Source organism: Aspergillus aculeatus (assembly GCF_001890905.1).
Source record: "Aspergillus aculeatus ATCC 16872 unplaced genomic scaffold ASPACscaffold_5, whole genome shotgun sequence".
Classification (NCBI taxonomy): domain Eukaryota; kingdom Fungi; phylum Ascomycota; class Eurotiomycetes; order Eurotiales; family Aspergillaceae; genus Aspergillus; species Aspergillus aculeatus.
Genome location: NW_017962980.1, coordinates 1,206,853 through 1,222,485, shown reverse-complemented (window position 1 = coordinate 1,222,485; position 15,633 = coordinate 1,206,853). Strand labels below are relative to the sequence as shown.

At 55.4% G+C, this 15,633-nt stretch overlaps 9 protein-coding genes and 1 non-coding gene across 10 annotated transcripts; all 10 read right to left on the bottom strand.

Moving 5' to 3' along the window:
* Positions 1-281: 281 nt before the first annotated feature.
* ASPACDRAFT_1887189 (uncharacterized protein) lies at positions 282-2,508 on the bottom strand. The gene has a single exon (XM_020198450.1). It carries the CDS (start codon positions 2,373-2,375, stop codon positions 342-344), a length of 2,034 nt encoding a protein of 677 aa, XP_020057883.1. The 5' UTR covers positions 2,376-2,508; the 3' UTR covers positions 282-341.
* A 311-nt stretch (positions 2,509-2,819) lies between these two features.
* On the bottom strand, positions 2,820-3,524 carry ASPACDRAFT_59229 (uncharacterized protein; the record flags this gene model as incomplete). The annotated part of the gene is made up of 1 exon (XM_020203426.1): positions 2,820-3,524. The coding sequence occupies one exon, from the start codon at positions 3,522-3,524 to the stop codon at positions 2,820-2,822; it is 705 nt and encodes a 234-aa protein (XP_020057882.1).
* Positions 3,525-3,927: 403 nt separating this feature from the next.
* On the bottom strand, positions 3,928-4,727 carry ASPACDRAFT_77266 (uncharacterized protein). Its single transcript, XM_020204923.1, has 2 exons — positions 4,552-4,727; positions 3,928-4,494 (listed from the first exon to the last, which is right to left on the bottom strand). The coding sequence occupies exon 2, from the start codon at positions 4,489-4,491 to the stop codon at positions 4,288-4,290; it is 204 nt and encodes a 67-aa protein (XP_020057881.1). The 5' UTR covers positions 4,492-4,494; positions 4,552-4,727; the 3' UTR covers positions 3,928-4,287.
* Positions 4,728-5,550: 823 nt separating this feature from the next.
* Positions 5,551-6,276, bottom strand: ASPACDRAFT_59228 (uncharacterized protein; the record flags this gene model as incomplete). The annotated part of the gene is made up of 1 exon (XM_020203425.1): positions 5,551-6,276. One exon carries the CDS (start codon positions 6,274-6,276, stop codon positions 5,551-5,553), a length of 726 nt encoding a protein of 241 aa, XP_020057880.1.
* Positions 6,277-6,530: 254 nt separating this feature from the next.
* ASPACDRAFT_116373 (LITAF-like zinc ribbon domain-containing protein) lies at positions 6,531-7,707 on the bottom strand. Its single transcript, XM_020195981.1, has 2 exons — positions 7,104-7,707; positions 6,531-7,052 (listed from the first exon to the last, which is right to left on the bottom strand). The coding sequence occupies exons 1-2, from the start codon at positions 7,460-7,462 to the stop codon at positions 6,896-6,898; spliced, it is 516 nt and encodes a 171-aa protein (XP_020057879.1). The 5' UTR covers positions 7,463-7,707; the 3' UTR covers positions 6,531-6,895.
* A 576-nt stretch (positions 7,708-8,283) lies between these two features.
* ASPACDRAFT_t111 lies at positions 8,284-8,355 on the bottom strand. The gene has a single exon. It is a non-coding gene; the product is annotated as a tRNA-Gly (tRNA).
* A 233-nt stretch (positions 8,356-8,588) lies between these two features.
* Positions 8,589-9,607, bottom strand: ASPACDRAFT_77265 (class II fructose-bisphosphate aldolase). The gene has a single exon (XM_020204922.1). It carries the CDS (start codon positions 9,543-9,545, stop codon positions 8,679-8,681), a length of 867 nt encoding a protein of 288 aa, XP_020057878.1. The 5' UTR covers positions 9,546-9,607; the 3' UTR covers positions 8,589-8,678.
* A 171-nt stretch (positions 9,608-9,778) lies between these two features.
* On the bottom strand, positions 9,779-11,433 carry ASPACDRAFT_1854911 (uncharacterized protein; the record flags this gene model as incomplete). Its single annotated transcript, XM_020197413.1, has 3 exons — positions 9,779-10,506; positions 10,569-11,065; positions 11,178-11,433. The coding sequence occupies 3 exons, from the start codon at positions 11,431-11,433 to the stop codon at positions 9,919-9,921; spliced, it is 1,341 nt and encodes a 446-aa protein (XP_020057877.1). The 3' UTR covers positions 9,779-9,918.
* A 36-nt stretch (positions 11,434-11,469) lies between these two features.
* On the bottom strand, positions 11,470-13,131 carry ASPACDRAFT_77264 (uncharacterized protein). Its single transcript, XM_020204921.1, has 2 exons — positions 12,644-13,131; positions 11,470-12,591 (listed from the first exon to the last, which is right to left on the bottom strand). Exons 1-2 carry the CDS (start codon positions 13,036-13,038, stop codon positions 11,844-11,846), a joined length of 1,143 nt encoding a protein of 380 aa, XP_020057876.1. The 5' UTR covers positions 13,039-13,131; the 3' UTR covers positions 11,470-11,843.
* A 969-nt stretch (positions 13,132-14,100) lies between these two features.
* On the bottom strand, positions 14,101-15,122 carry sdh2 (succinate dehydrogenase iron-sulfur protein subunit SDH2; the record flags this gene model as incomplete). The annotated part of the gene is made up of 3 exons (XM_020200988.1): positions 14,101-14,424; positions 14,481-14,632; positions 14,699-15,122. The coding sequence occupies 3 exons, from the start codon at positions 15,120-15,122 to the stop codon at positions 14,101-14,103; spliced, it is 900 nt and encodes a 299-aa protein (XP_020057875.1).
* Between the last annotated feature and the right edge of the window lie 511 nt (positions 15,123-15,633).

Genomic DNA, 15,633 nt, shown 5'->3' with positions numbered 1-15,633 from the left:
GCAGAAAAACTTGTTTAAGAAAAAAGACAGAAAAAAAAAGTCTATCATTCTGAAAATCGGTAGAATATAAACGCTAACACAGCTAGACAAAATTCCAATCTCTCGAAAAGCGCGAAAATATCCAAAACTTCCAAACTTCAGAAGGAAAAGTCATCAATCATCAGTGTCAAAGGTGCATGGTGTATCCAATATCACCATCACACACATACTTACTCCTCAAATTCTAGCCCCCAGCCAGGTAGCCCCCCGCCCCAGTGGAGAGTGGGTAGGGCTCAATTCTTCGACAGCAAAGACCTTGTAAAGAACTTCCCATTCCAGTAATCCTGCGAGTAACTCCCATCTCACTTTTCGGGGAAAGCAGACTCAGGCTTCCTCTGGTCCACGTCCATCGAGTACCCGGCCAGCGCGGAGGGGCTGACAGTCTCCCCGGGAGCGGGGCTATACGGCGCCCTTTCGAGGATGGTGGTCTGCACGACGGGAGGAGTGGCGGGAGGATTGACGGGGCGTAGCTCTAGCCCCGTCGTGCCGTTCTGGGGCTGGTGGCGAACCGCCGCTGCGGACCGTTCCTCCTCCTCCTGCTGCAGCCTCTGAAGCTGCTGCTGGAGGGCCTGCTGCTGCTGCAGATTCTGGAACTCTTGCTCTTGCAGCTGGTGCATGATTGCCTGTTGATGCTGCTGCTGCTGCTGCTGGATCGATTCCTGGGTGCGCCAGTGATGCGCCGCGGCGGCGGCTGACTCCGGCTGCGTCCATCGCGGCTGTTGCTGCTGGTTGTTGTAGATGCGGCGAACGCGCATGGGGCTATTTTTACGTCGGTCTTGGGACGGTCTGCCACCCCCTCCGCGGCGGGCGGGCCGGCGCCGCTCGTGGCGGGCGATGCGGTTATTGTTCTCGCGGTAGCCGGTGAAGGATGGCCCCGTGAAGGTTTGGGGGGGCTGTTGGGGCCGGAAGCCCGCGACCTGGGGCTGGACCTGGAGCTGGGGTTGGGGAGGGAAGCTCCCGTACGGAGGTTGTGGGTATTGAGGTGGTGCTGTTGGTGTGATGGGGTGGTAGGTGGGAGGCAGCAGGCCGGGGTTTGGGGCCTGACCGTGCATCCCCATCCCCATGGGGGGTGGGAGGTAGGGCGTGAAGCCGGTCTGAGAGAAATCTTCGAGCCGGGCGGTGATTTGGAGTGAAGGCACTCCTCCGGGGTTCTCAAATATGGGTTGGATGGTGATTCCGCTGCTGGGAGGTTGGTAGCCAGGCTGGGGAGCACCGTTCCAGTCCAGGGTAGGCCCCGTTGTCGTCCCTTGGGGTCTGTTGTAGAAGGCCCGGGGTGCCGTGGGAATGCTCTGTCCCTGCGGACTAGCTGGCACCGGGGTCGGAGCTGGGGCGGTGATACCAGAGCTGGTGCCGGTGCCAGTCACAGCAGGGTAGAGCCGGCTCTCCTTGGGAGGGATGAAGCCGGTCCCTACGAATCCCTCCGATGCCAAAAAGTCAACCGGAGAGGCCGGCTTCTGGCGCGAAAGGTCTTCCCTGAAGCCCGGCGACGGAGTCACGGTAGGGACCCGATCCAGAGCAGGTGCTCTCAGATTGGCCTGGTCCAGGGCTGGTAGCTTCCTTTTCACAAAATCTCGCCCAACGTTGGATTGATTCAACGCCTCGAGCTTGTCATCGGCGAGCCGCTCGTTCTCGCCCCGGAAGACAGATTCGAAGAGGGCTTCAGTCGACGACTTCGTCTGGCTGAAGAAGCCTGGGTAGCGCGAGGTACTGGAACCACTGGTAGTAGGTCTGGAACTGTCGAGCAGGAGCGGCTGGGCCAGCAGCGACTCGTCTGACAGCTGCGATATGACAATGCAATCGTCCTCGTCATCCTCGTCCATAGTGCTGCTACTCTCGCTGCTGCTGTAGCAGTCGAAGCCCGGCTCGACATCGGGGTGGTACCCGTCGTCGCTGTCTTCGCTAAGAGACGTGCGCGCCGAGTGGAAACTTCGGAAAGAGCCCGACTGGGTGGACCTCTGGCTGCTTGCTGGCTTCGAGGATGCGGTCGCCGCGAGACTGATCGCTTCCACTGATGGAACGCCGGTGGAGAGACCGGACGAGTTGGCAGCCGAAGCACGCGCCACGTACTCATCCACATACTCCTTGAGAAGCGGAATAGCTTGGACTTGAGGGTGAATGGCGCAGGAGCCAGAGGGTCGCTGATCAGCAGCACCAGCCTCAGCGCACTCCGCGCACATGCCCCAGAGGTCTCCCTTCACGGGGTCGTATGAGTTCCGGAATTCGTGGCCGGTGCAATCGCCAGCGCGCAAGCCATTGACCATCTCCTGGCAGATGTCAATGCTGCAGCAAGCGATGTGCTTGCAGACCTGGTAGTGAGAATACTTGTGGAAACACATGGTGACTAGCACTGACTGTTGTGTCGACACAAGATGATTTTGAGAGCGCTGTGTGCTGTATAGGATCGAAGGTGTGAGGTTCAGATCGTCGCAAAGGCGCAAAGATGTCGGATTTCACTTTTCAGCGATTTCCAGCAAACTTGGGAAGTGTAGAAAATGAACATCACGGCTTCACAGCGAGCATGCGCCCATTATTTATATCCCCTGAATTGTGGTGGAAAGTCGCAGCAGGTAGACAATGCGATTCTCTCTTTCACCGAGCATCTTCCTGTCAAAGAAAGGCATTCTGAAGATCACCATCAACCACCTAGCCCTCCCTTCTTTATGCGCTCTCCAAAAAGAGAACAAGGAAGGGGGGATGGAGGTTCACAATGGGGTGGGTGTATGTGAAAGGGGAAAGCATAAAGAAAAAATGTCCCTCCTCAAGCCCGCCCGCCCCGTCCGTCACTCCTCATCCATTGACAGGTCGATCAGGTATCGCACCCCAGAGTCCAGCAGCCACCAGGAAGCCAGCTCATGGAAGAACCGCCAGACGGGATTCCTCAAAGGCATTTTCTCCTGCAGCGACGATCCGTCGGCCTTGGTGATCCACAGCACACACTCACTGGCGAAGACCACCTCCTTGGCTTCGTCCCAGAACTGCAGCAGCAGCCGGCCCTCGACCTCCCCGCCGTGGGGGGAGCAGATCTCGAACTCCACGCTGGTCGGGCGACGCTCGGCCACGCGGTAGATGCCGCAGATGGTGTCACCGCGCTGGAAGTCCAGGCGGCGGATGCGGGACGGCTTGAAGGTCGCGCGGGATCCCGAGCCGCTGAGAATCCAGAGCATATAGGCTTGGGGGAAGTGGGCGAAGGCAGACATGTTGCGGCGGAGGAGGATGTTAAGGAGGTCGGAGGGGTGGTGGGTCGTGGGGAGAAGCTGGCGCGGAACGCGACGAGTGACCTTCTCGTACAGACAGTCGTGATTAGACTTGAAGATGTCGGACGGGATCGTGGTCATTGAGTTGAGGGTGGAGGGAGAGTTCGAAAGGTTAGACAGCTTGCCTCGAAAGTGCTCGTGCTCCAGGCCATTTTTGAGAGATCGATGGAGCAGGTACAAGTAGGCGAATGTGCTTGTCGACACGGCGAGAATCCAGGTTGTAAGCGACATTTTGACCACGCTTCCACTCCACTGGTCACGCATTTTCCAATTCGGATGGTGAGTTGAGCTGAGGCTCAAGCTCATATTTAAATGGCTGGGCTCGACGGTGGGGATTCTGATAATAAGGCTGAGCTGGGCTGAGGGTATGGGAGAGAATGGGCCCCAAGCGAGTACGAGTTCCAGATTTGGTGCTGGCACGAATCAATTTTGGCACCGGCATGCAGACTTGAGTTTTCATCCATCATCGGCCTGTCCGATTTAATGTAGCTGCTGCTTAGACTTTCATCCCGCCGTCGCAGTCCAAACAGTGCCTTACGAGGTGAAAGAAGTGGCTACTTGCGGCTCCTTTCTCCAGATATTGTGGCTATACTTAGACACAGCCGATTTCACAGCCTATTTCTCCACTGCGTTTGATCACGTTTCATCCATTAGTTAGATCGTATATCTCCTTGACGCGTACTCCGTATACTTTAGATCATTCTTCTGCCCGCATAAAATAGAAGAAAAGTCGCTTGCTCGTCATCGCCCATCTAATCACTCCTCCATTCAACCCTCCCCTCCATGAATCCATCACTCGACGACACAGCCTCAACTAACCCCTGACTAACCACCAACACAACAGAGCGGGTATCCTTGGTGGATAACTCAAACAGCAGTAATAGAAATTAGAGAAATGATATAGTAGAAAGAACGGCCTTGGAAGAAAGGTACTGTAGTCACGGTCCTCCATCGCTCAAACCATTGGTGACGCCACGGTCGGATCGAGGAGGCTTCACGCGACATCATAGGATTGCTTCTCTGCTTTCCGTTTCAGCCATCGGCGGTAGATTAACAGGGCGATGATTCCGACGGCGACAAGGAAGACGATACAGAAGACCAGAACCACGCCGGGGTTTCTGCTGGCCCAATTGCTTCGCTTGATGAGCTGGTGGTGTCGTTGTGCAGCGGTGGACACGAGGGCGTTGATGGCAGCCATGGTCTGGCATAATTAGCACTTGTTCGATGTTCCTGTATACCTTTGAAGGCGGATACTCACGTCGTACAGGGGAATGGAATAGGAACGGGGATCACGACAGACAGACGATACAGACCGCAGCTCTCCAACAGATCACCACAGCACGGCAGGGTAGGAGCAGGTGAGGATTCGCGAAGGGATGGAGAGCGACGAGAAAGGAACCTAGGGAGTTTGACCCGTTGGCAGACTTGACTTGCGCACCATCGGGAGCAGCGGAAAGAAAGTCATGACTCCAAGATCGCAATGACGTGGTGGAGAGCACATGCATGCAACGTTGGACGGGTCTGGCGTCTGGCAGCCGGGGATCACACCACGAAGCTTATTTGGGGTCTGACAGGAGCAGGGAGGGGAGGTGTAAGGGTCATATACTCCCGATCCGGGTAGTAATGGATGAGGAGAATCGAATGGGCACGGCAGCCTGTAGTTTCAAAAATCCTCGCGTGCGTGCCGAGTGTAGCTCCGGCCGTCTCGGTGAGATGTCTCACTCTTGAGAGCTGTAGATTTGCATTGTATCATATTGGAGATGCGTTGAGACACCTTAGAATGAGTTCAAGGGATGATTCCCGAGTGCTGACATCAAGCGATTGTGGAGAGGGTGGAAGATCCGCTCGTCCCGTTGGCGTCACCACTCCTGCATTTCCGTGGTTCCATTCCCTGTCCCGTCGGTCTTCCGATTCGTGCCCATCTATGGTGGGGAGTGAACGATGAAGACGTTGATTCGAAGATTGGATGGGGATGGTTGAGTATACCTAGACAGGGGATGATGTGAGCAATGCAGTGGGAGGTATGTCATCCACTCCACGGTCGCATTTCGATCAGTCAAAGTTCTGATATGAGCAGGTCAGCAGAGTATAACCATGCTTATCAACATCTTCATCTAAGCTTTAGATAGCATGAAGTCCAAAACTAGACACCAATAGACACAGTTGCACAAGAAGAAAGAATCAAGCAACTACGGGAGACCGATCGACCGACCGACCGACCGACCGACCGGAAACCCACCCCAAGCTCCAACCCAATCTACAACCCCGCAACAGCAGCCGGCAACCCCTCCATCCCCTCCAGAAACGCATCAAACTCGCTCTTCACCATCTCTATATCCTCATCCACATCATCCGTCCACCGATGCACGTAAACCGTCCGCATGCCCACCTTCTGCGCGCCCCTCAGATCATACGCATGCGCCGCGACCAACACCACCTCCTCGGGCTGCAGCTGCACCAGCTCCAGTCCCCTTCGATACGCCTCCGCCCGCGGCTTGTAGACTCCCAGCAACCGGCTGGAGAAGAGCATATCGAAGCGCAACCCGGACGAGCGCGTCAGGTCCAGCTGGAGCCGCGTGGTGCCGTTGGCGTGTACGAAGACCTCGAGGCCGAGGTCGTCGCGGAGCCGCTGGATCGCCGTCGACACCTCGGGCCACGCGGGCTGGCGGTGCCAGGCTTGGATTAACTGGGTTGTCGTGTCCGGGTCTGATAGTTCTCCGAGGTGGGTCTTGTAGTCGGGATTGCGGTCGAGAACGACACCAAGCGCCCGGCGGAGGGTCAGGTCGATGTCCTCCGGGGCTAGGTGGTCGCGCACGCGCTGCTCGTTTTCGAGGAAGTATTGCCGGCGCCAGTCGAGGGCGAGCTGCGAGGCGGCGGGCGCGGGGATGGAGGCCGGCATCGCCTGGACGACGCCGGTGTGCCAGTCGAGACAGGTGCCCATGAAGTCGAAGAAGACGGCTTTGATCTTGGTGGGTGCGGTCATGGTGGGCGGTGGCTGGGTATGCTATGTTAGTTGTCTTGAAGTGCGTTCAGTAGGTTAAGAGCTGGTTCGAGAAATTCGGTATGCCCTTCGAAGCTATCATCTAAGCCTTGCAGGGCCCCCGGTGAGTGGGTGAGTCTTTGGGAGCATGGCGCATTTATAATCAAGAAGGGGGGTTGTTGTCGAAGGTGCCGCTAGCCTGTTGATTTAGATTATGGCAGTGCTTGATGTTGCCAAACGCTCAGACCAGTGGGGGGGGGGGGGGGGGCCGAATAATCGCCCGTCGACAGCACGCCATGGACTGCAGGATCCTTGGACGATGGGGGATCTCAGCCTGAGGCTCAGAGTGACATATCTTGAAGGGGGCATTACTTTGCTCAGCAGGTCACCGAACTGCTGGAGCGATTATCTTTCTTCGGCAAGGAAGTTGATTTTCATGTCACGGCAATAAGTTATACAAAGGGCAGCAAAATTGTTGCAGAGAACAAGCAAGCCAGGCCGGAAACAACGTGGCCTCGCTTCTGTAAGCATTTATCGGGGTATATCAACATCCAGGCATACAAAAACAAGCGATAATAATCATCCCTAAACATAAACCACCCCACCGTCAATCATAGCGCGATCAGTTGTGTTGATGCACATCCGTCCGTCCGCTATTGTGCCAGGTCGCCAGCAATGCACCACATTTCCCACAGTAGTGGTGCACATCCTTGAGCGACGACATCAGATAGGGAATACATCCCAAGCAGCAGCAGATGCAAGTCACTGCAGCCCATGCACTGCGAGAGATCAGTATATACCCCCGTGTTACTTCCACCACGGCATCTTACTGTGTAGTATTTCCCGCCTCCGCTACCACTCGCGTCATCTCACGACTGCCGCAACTTGGACAGTCCACGGGCGCTGGGCCACGTTGAAGCGCATGCAGGGGTGTCGCATTATTGTATCCGCTCGTATGGTGTGTCTGCGTCCCCGCGTAGAAGTTCTGCGACGAGGGTCCGTGGGGCTGAGGGGGAGGAGTGATCGTTTCCATCGGAGGCTGCGCATATGCCGGAGGTGGATGGTTGATGCTCGGTTGGTTGATCTCTTGCATGTTCTCGTATGTGGGAACTGGAGCTGAAGCTGAAGCTGTTAGCTGGGCTGAATCCCGGGGCTGGGTGGACATACCAGGGGTGGGTTTCTCGGCCATGTTGAAGGGGATGGTTGAGTTCGGACTTCGATGCTTTCACCACTGGGAACCGAATTGGACTCGCTCGAGTTCGACAGTAGAAAATGTGCTAGGGAGTATTATAAGAACGTCGCTCGAGAATGAGCCTGCTCCCATTGTTCTTCTGTCCATTCTTATAATCTAGGCCAACGCTGGGTGCGAGGTCCAGGCAGAGCATTTGTGGTGAGCCAACAGCAGCTTGGAAGGATCTTCTTGGAACAGTGGGCGCAGTGCTGGGCTTGTTGGTCCAAGCCATCAGATGTCGTGTAAGGCATCGAGACTTGTTTCCATTGGCAGACGTATGATACCGACAAGTTCATTGGATGCAATACGAGGCTCCGCGCTGCATTGACCAGGGGAATCGGCGACGGCAGCGAGATGCTTCGCTATTGGGTGCCATACGGTGTGTCAGCCTTGCATGTTTGCGTTGGCTGCTAATTACAACTTACGAGCAGACTTTGCCAATGATGGTCGATGTAGATCTGGGCGGAGTTTTCGTATCACTAGCGGAGTCGTCTGACATCTCGATTACCCTTTGTTTGGGAGGAGCGCATGCTTCAACACGGCTGCCGACACCACAATTGACAAAACGGCTCCATTCGAAGACCGTACACCTTGGTTGATATGCGAAGGGGTTGTGTTCATGTGGGATGATTTAGCATTCTATGAAGGAACAACTCCATGATCTGGTCCAGACACATACGGACCTGCCTCTTCTGCGCTTGTGGGAGTCCAGTTACCAGCATCCGGACTGATAAGCCCCTTATCCGGCTGCGCAAGGCACAAAAAACAAAAAGAAATGTTGCGTCAGCGGGGAGTCGAACCCCGATCTATTGCTTGGAAGGCAACAATGCTAACCGCTACACCACTAACGCTCTTGCTTGAAAGATAAACAAGCTAGCCAGTCTAAGAGAGCAATGATGCAATCTCATATGTCACACCGTCCGCCTCGATGTTGAGCCTTCTATAACAACTTATTTGTATTGAAGTCTCTTGGTCGACTCTAATTCACCATTGAAGGAATAAAAATAGATCATTGTGTGCCAATTGAGGCATTACGGTGTCTATGTTTAACCGTGTCAAGGCCCCGGCAGATGTCTCCTGCATTGCCAATATATATTCACCCGCAGCTGATTGTCCATGATAAGCCAAATCAACGCCACCCCATATACACAATAAAGACCCCTACACACCCCAATCAAGGATACCTCCCCGCGGACCCCAGCATATCAATACACCGCTCAACGGCCTTCTGCATCTCAGCGGTGGCCTCCTCAATAACCGCCGTCAAGGGCGCCTTGCCAGCCTTCTCCGCCTGCACCCGCACATACTCATTATTCAACACCTTATTGATATTCACCTTACTGACCCCGCAACCGATGCACCTCCGAAAGATCTCCTCCGTGAACGGATCGGCGCCATGCAGCACCAGCCGCGTGCCGTGGGGTTCCACCGTCTCCTGGATCCTCTGAAGGCGATCATACTCCAGCACGATGCCGCGGGGCCCATAGCTGCCGTGCACGTTGCCGAACGCGGGCGCCAGCCAATCGATCCCCGTGTCCACGAACTCCAGACTCTCCTCGGGGGTCGTCAGCAGGCCCTCCAGGTCCGCCGTGTCGGAGACCCCATCCTCGCCGCCCTCGATGCGGCCCGGCTCGGCCTCCGTGGCGATGCCCCGTGCGTGGCAATACGCCACCAGCTCGCGCGTCAGCGAAAGGTTCTCCGCCTTCGAGTAGTGTGACATGTCGATCATGATGCTGTCGAACCCGCCCATGTCGGCCGCCCGTCGGATGATCGCCGGTGACTGCGCGTGGTCCAGGTGCACCGTGACGGGGACGGAGGCGCCCCGCGCGGCTTCGGCGGCCGCGTGCACGAGGATCGCCCCCGCGTAGTCGATGGCCCAGGGGAAGAGCAGGATCATGGCCGGCGAGCGCTTGGCTTCGGCGGCGCGCACGGTCGCGAGGATGCCTTCCACGTTGTAGCAGCACATTGCCGGGATGCCATAGTGGTTGGCGGCGGCGTGGTCGAGGAGGGGGATGGCGCGGTTTTCGGTGAGAGGAGGCATTTTGGAATCAGGTTGGGGAGAGGGGGAGGTTGGAGGTGGGGATGGACTCGGGGGGTGTTGATGGGTGGGGTGAGCGGTGTCTGTGTGGTCTTGTCATGATTTATAGGGGAGGGGAAGTGAGGTATATGGGATAACTGTCGGAGTATACTTCACCTCTTTCTCTGTTTACCATCTGACTTCCCCCGCGGAGGGGGCTCCGAGGCCGGAGTTGCTCCGATCTGATGTCATTTGCTTACTGCGAGGGGTAGACTGTATACCCACAGACCGCCATAGATGGTAATATTCAATGCAGGAAGATGAAATCCAAGAAATCTATTCAAATAGAGACAAAGGTTGATATCTCTGGCTCTTGACTAAGGAACCTAATCAGTAATCACAACTTCCCCTTCCAGCCTCCGCCCTCATACAAACCCACGACACTGGTACTACTCGAACCCTCCAGCCCAGCCCTCTTAGCCATCAACAAGACCCCCAACGCCGCATTCCCCAAATGCAACGGACAATGCAAGTCCCTGGCCCTCTGAACCACCCTCTCCAACCGCTGCACGAGCGCATCCACCGTCTCCGCCCCGGCCGGCGCCTTCTCACCCACCCTGCCCTCAATCATCTCCAGCCCCCGAGTGACAAACACCTTACTCCCGCCCGCCGCATCACTCACCAGCTCATAGAACTGAGCCAAATCCACGCCCAAAAACTGGGCAAACGAGATCGCCTCCGCGGCCGCCACCAGATTCACCGCGGCCATCAGATCGAGCACCAGCTGCGTCCGCTCCTCCTGCTCCTCCTTGCTCAGCGCAGACGCATCAACCTCCGCCACGGGTCCCGCAAAATACTGCCTCACCAGCGCCGCATCATCCTTGGCCCCGTCCCCCTGCAGCAGCGCCGAGAGATAGATCTGCTCCGCCGTCGCACAAAGCGGCGTCGGGAAGTGCTGTTCTCTCGCCGAGGTCGTGATGATCCCCTACACATACAGCAGTCAGCAACCGTCAACCTATTATCACCCAAAATAAGGAAAAACAATACTGCATCCTTCAAAATGATAGTCACCGCACTAACCCCGGGACTCCAGTCCTTCTCCCCCCCCAGAATCCTCGGCGACCGATTTTCATGCATCCAGGTCCACGCCTCCCCAGAAACAATCCTCTCCGCCGTGCGCGCCGCATCCAACCCCAACCGCGCCGCCAGACCGTGCGCCTCGCTCGCGCCCAGGATATGGATCGCCGCTAGCACCTGATGCACCATCTTCATGTTACTGCCGGCGCCGATCCCGCCGGGTACTAGGTAGAGCTTGCGGGGGGCGCTGAGCGCCTCCAGGACCGGGGTGGCGGCCTCCAACGCGGCGGGGCTCCCGCCGGCCATGATGGAGAGGGTACCGGCTGCGGCGCGCAGGGCGCCGCCGGAGACCGGGGCGTCGATGACCAAGATATCGGGGCGGGTGGTGTGGATGGTTTGGGCGAGGGATTGGGCGGTTGTGGCCGGAATGGTGGACATTAGGATTAGGGTCGCGGTTTGGGGGAGGGCTTTTTTTTATTGTGGCTGGTTAGATTAGGGTGTAGCTGGCTTCTTGGGGTTGGGGGAAGGATTCGAGGGTGGGGAGCGTGGGAAAAGGGACGGGGGCATGGGGGTAAGTACACTGCACAATGCCCTCATCTCCGAAGAGCACGCTTTGGACTTGCGGCGCCGAGGCCACCATACACACGTAGATGGATTTGTCTTCGGCGGAGGCGCGCAGCGAGGCAGCCCCAATACCCCCCGCGGCTTTGAAGCGGTCGATCGAGGCGGGGAAGACGTCGTAGCCGTGGACGGGGTAGCCTTCGTGGACCAGGTGCGTGGCCATGCCGAAGCCCATGGCGCCGAGGCCGACGAAGCCAATGGCTGGTTTGGTCATTTTGGCGGCGGAGGCAAAGGTGAGAAAAACAAAGAAGAAAGCGAATTGTATTCTGTAATGTGGTATGATGCGTTGGTTGCATTGCGCTGCGATTTTTACTTATAAGAGGGAGAGTTGATGTCGCAGGGAAGCCCGAGGAGGGGTCGGAGATGAGCCGATCAGATAATGCGGGGATGACATCCAAAGGGCTGGGTGCAATGCCCTCCCGAGTCTATCGTGCCGATACCCCTCCGATACTAGACGGACAGGGCCGAATTGCCAAGGTTGGGATTCTTAAGGGTTCATTTATGGCTTTGTCTTAGAGATTTTGCATAAGCCTCACCCTCCCACGCATCTATGACAAAACGAGCGACGGCCTAAGGCTGACAGACACCTTTTCGGTACAGTAGAAAGAGACACACACTGCAAACCTATGCAGCAATCTTCGCCAGCATCTCTTCGCGCAGTCCCCAGCCCAACGACATTGCAGCCCCCGGCCCAAACGCCGCCGTCGTGGCCGCCATTCCCATAATCACCTTCCACCACGACAACGGGTATCCGTGCCGTTTCAGCTCCCGATACTTCAACCCCAGCCAGATGAATCCACTTGCCATAACAAGACTCTCATCGTATTTCATGAACCGTGCGATGCCCTCTGCAAAGCTGCCGACAGGCAAGGTATAATCCCACAAGCCAGGTAGAATGGCACTGGCCATGGACGAGCCCGCTGGGAGGGAACGGCGAGCATACGTGAAACTGAGCCCTGAAATGACAGCAAAGGACAGATAGATGCCACGAATACACCGCAGGTTCTTTCTTGATTTACGCTGGGCTTCGATGGCTTCTTGTTCCTTGGATAACCCCTTGACTGGTTCGGAGGTCACCGTGTCCAAAAGACGGAACGGAGCTTGGAGAAGTGGAACTACCACCGGGAATAGCTGCCAGATAGCATTGAAGTACCGGCGATTCTGTAATTCCCGAGGAAGAAAATTCCCGAGCGTCGGGAGGTAGTATGCCGTGAGCATAGTAGGCAGGAAGGTCGTCAGCATATCTGATCTGACTTCATGGCGGCGGTGATCAAGCTTGCTGAAGGGTGTTCGTAGATGCTCGATTATGTAGTAAATTGGAGCAATCTTCCCAATCCCTTTCAGTTGGAACGCTGCTCCCATGGTGATCGGACTGTAATTTCAGATGAGCGGGTTCTGTATCTGACCGGTCTCAAATCACTCACAAGAAAATCTCTGCCCAAGAATGGGCTCTTCGACCGCTTTCTAGAAGCCAAATACCGTATATCAGACCAAGGTCCGTCATAAAAGACAGCATTTGCGCGTGTGACAAAACATCGGATCCAGTGGTAGATGGTAGAAAACAGGTCACCAAGGCTCCAAAAGTCTTGTCCAACAAGGGAATGTTGTAAAGAGGCTCGGTCAGCCTCAGAACCTCTCCACTGCTCGCAGTCCAGCTGCCGGACTGAAGGAGAGATCCTATTAAAGGACGGAGTCCTGCAAGCACAGAGTTCATCGAGACATTGGCATAGGCGTAGCATGCCAGAAGCGGGGTGCAAGCCAGTGCTCTTTTCGCAAGCGAGCCCGTCTCAATTTTTTTGGGGTCTTTCAAACAGGGCATGGCGCAAATGTATGCTTTTCCTGGCAGTGGAAGCAAGATTTCTTCTTCGTCTTCCCATGCCAATGAAGTGGTGAAGGATGTTTGATGACTGGCATTTCACCTGAGTCAGGAAATTGCGGCCCCGAGAATTTATAGCAGCCAAAGACCACCACCTTGACCTTGAACCGGACCACTCAATTCTATGGTGCCTTGTCAAGAGGGTTCGTAGTCGGGTAGGCTACACAATTGATCATCCTAGTTGCTACCGTAGTAGTTCTTGCCGGCATGTGATCTGAAGTGCTGATCAGTCTTGGCCATGATAACAGAATCTCTTATTAGTCGTTAAACCCTGACCATTCCCCGACAAAGAGATACTGCTTGTAATAAGAAAGATGCCGTACAGCTGACCCGGGATGTTCGCGCGAACTCCGGGATCTCCATGCGTTTGATAGATTGATCGACTCCATCGTGTCAAGCCCGCAGCTAATTTGCGAGAAGTTTTCGGATGAGCAAACTCGTCTCAAGATATGTTATATATCATTCGAGGGTGTCATCTGGGCATCTATCTTGATACGTGCAAGACCTCACTTGTCTGATGGTTGGGTCTGCTGTTTGAGTTGATGACTCTCCTTGGATTATATGCCGACCGCACCGAGGTCGAACCTAACACCTGCATGATACCATGTCTGGCGCTCCCCCTGTGCAAGTAGCCGTCTTCTGCAAGGAGTACAAATCCGTGTCTGCGCATGTCAGTCCAGCCGCACATTTGATTATGCTGCCATGATCCTCCCCCCAAATTTCCAAAAGATTTCAAAGATCCGTCAATGCATAATGTAGAATATATATATGAAATTCCATTGGTAGAACTGACCACCGCGGCTAAGAAAGTCAACATTCACAATTTACACCTATTGAAACATCCGACATGAGACCTCGAAAACGGAGGGAATAGAGCGCGAGCGAAAAGGAACTGGAAGGAGAAGAAAAAGTGAAGAGAGGAAGAAATTGAAATAACAGACGACTTAGGACAGAAAGGGAAAGAAGAAATCAAGCAGTTCTTTTCTTTTGTTCTTGGTCGCTTTCCTAGTGAGCAGCCATCATCTTCTTGATCTCGGCAATTGCGCGAGCAGGGTTCAGACCCTTGGGGCAAGTCCGAGAGCAGTTGAGAATGGTGTGGCAACGGTAGACGCTCATGCTGTTGTCCAAAGCGGCCTTACGCTCAGCGGTCTTCTCATCACGGGAATCGGCCATCCAACGGTAGGACTGCATCAGGATGGCGGGACCGAGGTACTCCTCGCTGTTCCACCAGTAAGAGGGGCAAGAGGTCGAGCAGCAGGCGCACAGAATACATTCGTAGAGACCGTCGAGCTTCTTACGCTCCTCCGGGCTTTGGCGGTACTCGAGACCCTGCGTTCACCATGTTAGGAACCCAGTTTGCCCCATTCAATGCGACAAGTACTTACATCCTCGGTAGGAGTATCACGCTGAAGGTAGGGCTTGATCGACTTGTATTGCTTGTAGAAGTAGGTCAAATCGGGGACCAAGTCCTTGACGACGTAGGTGTGAGGCAACGGGTAGATGCGAGAATCCTTGGCAGTATCGGTGGGAATGCGGCCTGCATAAGAACAGTCAGCGACTCATATTCACATAAATTGCGGTCGCGGAAAGAATCAGAACATACACAAGCAAGCGAGAGTGTTGACACCATCAATGTTCATCGCACAGCTACCGCAGATACCCTCTCTGCAACTTCTCCGGAAAGTCAGAGTGGGGTCGATCTCGTTCTTGATACGGATGAGCGCATCGAGCATCATGGGACCGGTCTTGTTCAAATCCAACTCATAGGTCTGCATCTGGGGCTTCTCGGAGGGAGTGTCGGGGTTCCAGCGGTAGACCTGGAACTTCTTGATGCGAGGCTGCTCGGACGGGGTGGGTTCCTGCACGGTCGACGTCTTAGACTCGGGGGTGATGCTTGTAGTGGCATGGCCGGTTGCGCTCACCTGGGCCACGGGATCAACGGTCGCATAAGAGCGGGCGAAGACAGCTGGGCGGAAGAGGGGCTTGGAAGCCGCGAAAAGGCGCGAAGTCGAGCGGAGGGCAGACATGGTGGGCGATCCTTCAATTTCAACCCGGAGGGATGGAAGATAGGGAGGCGAAAAATGGGATAGACCCTGAGGGTACTGAGGCGGAAGGAGAAATAGACGGCGAGACGACAACTGGATGTTGCGAAGCGGAGAGGAGAGAGGTCTGTGAAAAGGCAGCCAGCCAGCGGCAATGACAAGGCAACGACCAAGAGAGGCACGAGGTGGATTGAAGTCGAAGTCGATCGATGCTGGCGATGTTTTGTCGCCTTTGGAATCGGAAGGTAACCTCGGGTCTGACGGCCGGCAATTGGCTGACTCAGCAAATCAGAACCAATCAGGCAAAGGCTAATTGCAAGCGTCGGGGATACACGGCGAGGCTCTACAGTGCGGCTAGACTTAAGAGAATGTATTTCCCTGTGACGGCGAGTGAGGATGTGCTTGGTCCAATTCTTCTCATAGGAAAGAGGAGAGGCCGACCTAGAAGCACTAATCACCATTCTAGTCTTTACGTCTTTTTACTCCCCCGCATAAT

Coding starts and splice junctions, on each gene's coding strand:
- ASPACDRAFT_1887189 (XM_020198450.1), bottom strand. CDS start 2,375: ATGTGTTTCCACAAGTATTCTCACTACCAGGTCTGCAAGCACATCGCT.
- ASPACDRAFT_77266 (XM_020204923.1), bottom strand. CDS start 4,491: ATGGCTGCCATCAACGCCCTCGTGTCCACCGCTGCACAACGACACCAC.
- ASPACDRAFT_116373 (XM_020195981.1), bottom strand. CDS start 7,462: ATGGCCGAGAAACCCACCCCTGGTATGTCCACCCAGCCCCGGGATTCA. Junction 7,053..7,103: donor GAGGCGGGAAATACTACACA/GTAAGATGCCGT, acceptor GATCTCTCGCAG/TGCATGGGCTGCAGTGACTT.
- ASPACDRAFT_77265 (XM_020204922.1), bottom strand. CDS start 9,545: ATGCCTCCTCTCACCGAAAACCGCGCCATCCCCCTCCTCGACCACGCC.
- ASPACDRAFT_77264 (XM_020204921.1), bottom strand. CDS start 13,038: ATGCCCTGTTTGAAAGACCCCAAAAAAATTGAGACGGGCTCGCTTGCG. Junction 12,592..12,643: donor TCTTGGGCAGAGATTTTCTT/GTGAGTGATTTG, acceptor CTGAAATTACAG/TCCGATCACCATGGGAGCAG.